Raw genomic sequence first — 4,932 nt, forward strand, 5'->3', positions numbered from 1 at the left:
ACCGCGCGACCGCTCAAACTCGGGAAACCGTTCGCGCTCGCAATCAGCTAACCGGTTTGGCGGTTAGTGCTACTACCACCACAGATTCGGAGAAAATGCGCACATGTTTCAGCAACCATGTTCATTAGTCGCGAGCGCTACGGACACGGGAAACGCGACGGACAGTCGCTAATGCTGGTAAGTGACAGCTGCCCCACCGCGACAGAACTTCGTTCTCAGACTTTGACGAGGACGGATGTGTGTGAGGGAATTGACTGAGTTAATTTGCAATTGAAACTGTTTTACTATCGTACAGCAAAAGTGAATGTGATTAGTGAAAAATGACACATAAGTAAGGTATTTGAAATTGATTTTTTATAAATCCAGTGAAATAGACACATAAAAACGAAGTTCTCGCATTTGTATGGAATACATGCATTTAAGAAAGTAAAAAGTTGCTTTATTTTCAACGATAAATAAATCTTATCAGCGTTAAAACAAAAACGAGACAAGGTTTTCTGGGCTAACGAAATATTCGTATTCAAAATTGGCGAAGGTGCTCCTTCGTCAATTTATTGAGTGTCAGGACTTTGAATATTAAAATATAAGTGGAATTTGGGAAATCCTGAAATTTAGACGGATGAAAACCACTATAACAGTACGGGATGGATTTTAAGAAGAGAAAAGGATTTGGAGATAAAGATCCGGAATATGATATCTTCAAGCCGAGGGAATCACCCCCTCTGGAGGAAGAGATAGTAGTAATGAAGGCAAATGAGGAAGAAACTATACCGACCGCACGAATTGTGAGCGTGTGCCTGTCATATGTGGAGGCTGTCACCCGAAATCGGACGGGGTGGTGGTAATCAAAGGAAAAACGAAGGAAGGTAGAAGGATCAGGGACGTACTCCGGGATGAAAGTAGGATCAAGGTAAAGGATGGTCAGAAGCCAAATCCCCATGTCCTACTCACGGGAGTTGAAAAGGGATATGGGGACGAGGAGCTGATCAGACTGCTGTTGAGTCAGAGCCCAGAGTTGGGTGATGACCTAACGGAATCTGGTCTAGAAAGTATGGTGGTGAGAAAGCGGAGAAATTGTAGGAATGAGTGGAGAGAGAACGTGATCTTAGAATTGAACGCTAAGCTCTTCCGGAAAATGATGTCCTTGGTAGTACTGAGCCTGGACTCAGATATATATATATAAAGCACACCGCAACAGTGTTGCGGTGTGCTTTAAGTATTGCCACTTTGGGCACACTACCAAAGCATGCCGGCAGGAACCGGCATGTAATAAGTGCGCAGGGCAACACGAAGGGCTTGAGTGTAGGGGTGATAGAGGACTCAGCTGCGTAAACTGCAGAAGAGTCGGAGTGGTAGTGGGTGAAAGGAGGCACTCGGCAATAGATCCGAAGTGCCCAGTATATGTGAGGAGGGTGGAGATGCAGAGAAGGCGTACCAACTACGTTCAGGGTACTGCAAATTAATGTGGGAAAAGGGAGGGATGCTACCACACTACTGCGGAAGACCGCCGAGGAGCGTGACGCTGCAGTGGTGTGTATTCAAGAACCCTGGGTTAGAGAACCGGTATGGGAAGGGTGGGTTGAATACGATGGTGGGGAGGGCACTAAGGTACGAACCTGGGTCCGATCCACCGTCGATAGTCTCGCCCTCAGGAATGCTAAAAGCATTGGCATAGTTATAGGAAATGAGAGGTGTAATATTAGGATTATGAATGTGTATGGCGAGCCAGGTGGAAAGAGGAATGTGAGAATGGATGCAATAAGGAGAATATTTGATGAATTGGAGGGGAAAAAGATTCTGGTTGGAGACGTGAATGCGAAGAATGTAGCATGGGGTGGAAACACCACGGATGAGAGGGGAGAAGATGAGCTAGAATGGGTGATGGAGAAGGGGTACATGATAGAGAATGACTGTGAAAGTCCGGCCACTTTCTCCAGTAACAGAGGTGAAAGTTGGGTTGATTTAACCATCAGTGAGAGTGTGCACTCCTCAACAATGATGGAGCGGAGGAGATGCCGTCCAACGTCTTGAAGGTACCTACACTGAGGGGAGGGAGGAGACCAGCAGGTATCTGCTGGGCAAATACTTCCCCAAGGACGATCCCCTGAGAGACACCCCGACTAGGCGCTGGTGGAGGGAGAGAGAGGATGAAGAATGGGGAGAAAATCAGCCTGGGTTTACTATCGGGGAGCTGACAGCTGTGGCTGAACAGCTGCTCGATAGGAAGTCAACAAGAGTGGATGGGATCCCGAACGAAGTTATTCGTAAGGTGATGGAATGGAAGGGAGAGTGCATGGTGGAACTATTCAGCGCCTGTCTGGGGAGAGGGCATTTTCCCGGCGCGTGGAAGCGAACACAGGTTGTATGGATACCGAAAAAGGACGGAAATCCCAGGCCAATCAGCCTGCTCACTGGCATTTGACGGATGTTGGACAGGCTTCTTAACGGTAGGATGCAAGTATGGTGTGAAAGAAAGTTGAAATTCTCCCCGAATCAATTTGGGTTCAGAGGGGGAATGGATACAGTAATGGCAGTAGAGAGAATGGTGAGTAGAATAAAGGAAAACAAGAGAGGAAGGAGACATAGACTGGTTGTGGCGTTGGACCTGTCAAACGCCTTTAATACCGCATGGGCACCGGCGATTGAAGTGTGTATGAGGCGAATGGGAATGCCGGAAAATGTGGGCAGGACATGCATGAGTTTCGAAGGGGAGAGAATAGTCACCTGTGGGGCGGTCTCTGAAATGGTGAACAGAGGCTGCCAACAGGGGTCAAGTCTGGGACCGACCCTATGGCTGCTAGTGATGGAGGCATGGTTCGAGATAATCAACAGGATGAAAATCAGAGAAGGCATAGGAGCAACAGGAGTACAAGTGCAGGCCTATGCGGATGACCAGCTTGTCATCATCGAGGGTAACTCTGTCGACAGCATAGAGAATGGATGGAAGTTGCTATGGGTTGAATGCAAAGTATGGGAAGAGGAGATGTGGCTTAACTATAATGAGATGAAAACGGAGTGCATGTTCATACCAACTGGTAGAGATGTAAGAATCCCGGTTCTAAGAATGCATGGAAGAGAGATTGAGCAAAAAACGAGTGTGAGATATCTCGGAATTGCGGTGGACACAGGACTACTGTTCATAGACCACCACAAAGAGGTAAGGAGAAAATTGAGTGAGCTGACAGGGAAATTGAGGAAATGGACCGGGAAGAATGTTGGATTAAAGAGAGAATGTGTAAGGATGATATATGAAAGGGTGGCTAAACCTGCGGCCAAACCTGTACAAGTCTGGGGGGAAAGGGCGCATGACAGTAGGGTGAAGAGACAACTGAGTGCGGCACAGAGGCCGTTTCTGTTGGCTTCATGTGGAGCATACAGAACAACGCCAACAGCGGCACTCAGTGTCATAATCGGAATGGCGCCACTTCAAATAGAAGGCTGGGCCAGATACCATGAATGGAGAGCGAATGGAAGAAGGAAGATAGAAGAAAGAGTGAAAGGCGAAGACAAAATTCCCCCCTGGCTGAAAGGGGAGTTGCTGGAGGGAGAAGAGGTGACTGAAGTGTATGTGGACGCAGGAGCGATGATGGAGGAAGAAAGGATGGGAATCGGATGGGCGTACAAAAGGAGAGGGGATGAATGGACCACAGGGAATGAAAAAATAACCCGGCAAAGTAGCGTGAAAGGAGCAGAATCAGTGGCAATAGAGCGGGTGATTGGTATGTGGAGCATGGAGGAGAATCTGAGAGTAGTGAGTGACTCGGCAATGTCGGTTGAAAGAGTGAATGCAAGAAGAGTGGGGAAAAGGATAGCAAGAATACAAAGGATGATTGAGGAAAGGAGAGAGAGGGGAGTACGTACCCAAATCATGTGGAGGAGGGGGCACGATACCGGTAAGATGGGAAATCTGAAGGCACATGAAGAGGCCCACATGGGCATGAATAAGGAGCAGGTTACGCTTCATGTTATGCAATCATATAGCAAACTGGAGGAGAGAAAGCGTGTGAAAGAGAACATTAAGAGGGAATGGGAGAGGGGTACGACTGGGCGACTGTTCCACAGATTTTGTAGAACAGTCGGGAATGAATCATTGGATCTGTCGCGAAAGGCGATCCAACTGCTCACAGGGCATGGGAACTTTCCGGGGTACCTGGCGCGATTTAGACTGGGCCCGGAGGTTCCCTGCCCGTGTGGGTATGGGGAGCCGGAAGCGGCAGAGCACGTGATTGATAGATGTTTGATAGGGGATAGGATTGGATGGAGAGAGTGGAAGGAGAGAATGGAGAGGATGAATGGCCAAATGAGTCTAAGGGATTAAAATGGAAAAAATAATGAATGGATATGATTTGCGAATGAATGGGCAGACAGTGTGGTGAGGGACGAATGGGTATGATTTGGGCAAGTTACCAGCGCATTGAAGGAAGGAGGAAAAGTCGCCTTTGGGGAGTGTGACCGTCATCCTGGTTAGGGTTGGACACAAGTCTGGGAAATGTATAAGAATCCGGCATATGATATGAGATTATGTAGTGAGGGATAAAAGGGAAAATGGGTTGGGAGATGAATTAGAATAATTTAGACCTGGATCATATTGGTTAGAAGAATTGTTTAGTTTAGTTATTATGATATATTTAAGTTAGCGATATGTAAATAGGAAGTTCAAATTGTTTTGTTTTTAAAAGAATTATACATTGTAAAATTTATTATTGGCGTCGTTCTGCGGCGGTGATGCAGTGGGGGGGAGAGTTCGGAGGAGTAGGGGTTCCTTTGATAGTGTTGGCGTTAGATAGAGGGAAGATGCCAGTTGAAAGGCTTTCGGGCTAGGGCAATGATGGCAAAGGCATTATTCATGCCCCACCGCGCGCCGCTTATTTTTAAAAGAGAGGGACAGTGCCGTAGATTTGTTAATAGACACCGATGCCATTTTGTGCGCGT

General features: G+C 47.3%; 1 protein-coding gene across 1 annotated transcript; it reads left to right on the top strand.

Annotated features, from left to right (window-relative positions):
• Window positions 1–2,527: 2,527 nt before the first annotated feature.
• Window positions 2,528–4,318, top strand: LOC141483194 (uncharacterized). The gene has a single exon (XM_074177668.1). The coding sequence runs from the start codon at window positions 2,528–2,530 to the stop codon at window positions 4,316–4,318; it is 1,791 nt and encodes a 596-aa protein (XP_074033769.1).
• Window positions 4,319–4,932: the final 614 nt, after the last annotated feature.

Source organism: Leptinotarsa decemlineata, unplaced genomic scaffold (assembly GCF_025532065.1).
Source record: "Leptinotarsa decemlineata unplaced genomic scaffold, Ldec_3_MD MMD2_tig00003192_RagTag_RagTag, whole genome shotgun sequence".
NCBI classification, from domain to species: Eukaryota; Metazoa; Arthropoda; class Insecta; order Coleoptera; family Chrysomelidae; genus Leptinotarsa; species Leptinotarsa decemlineata.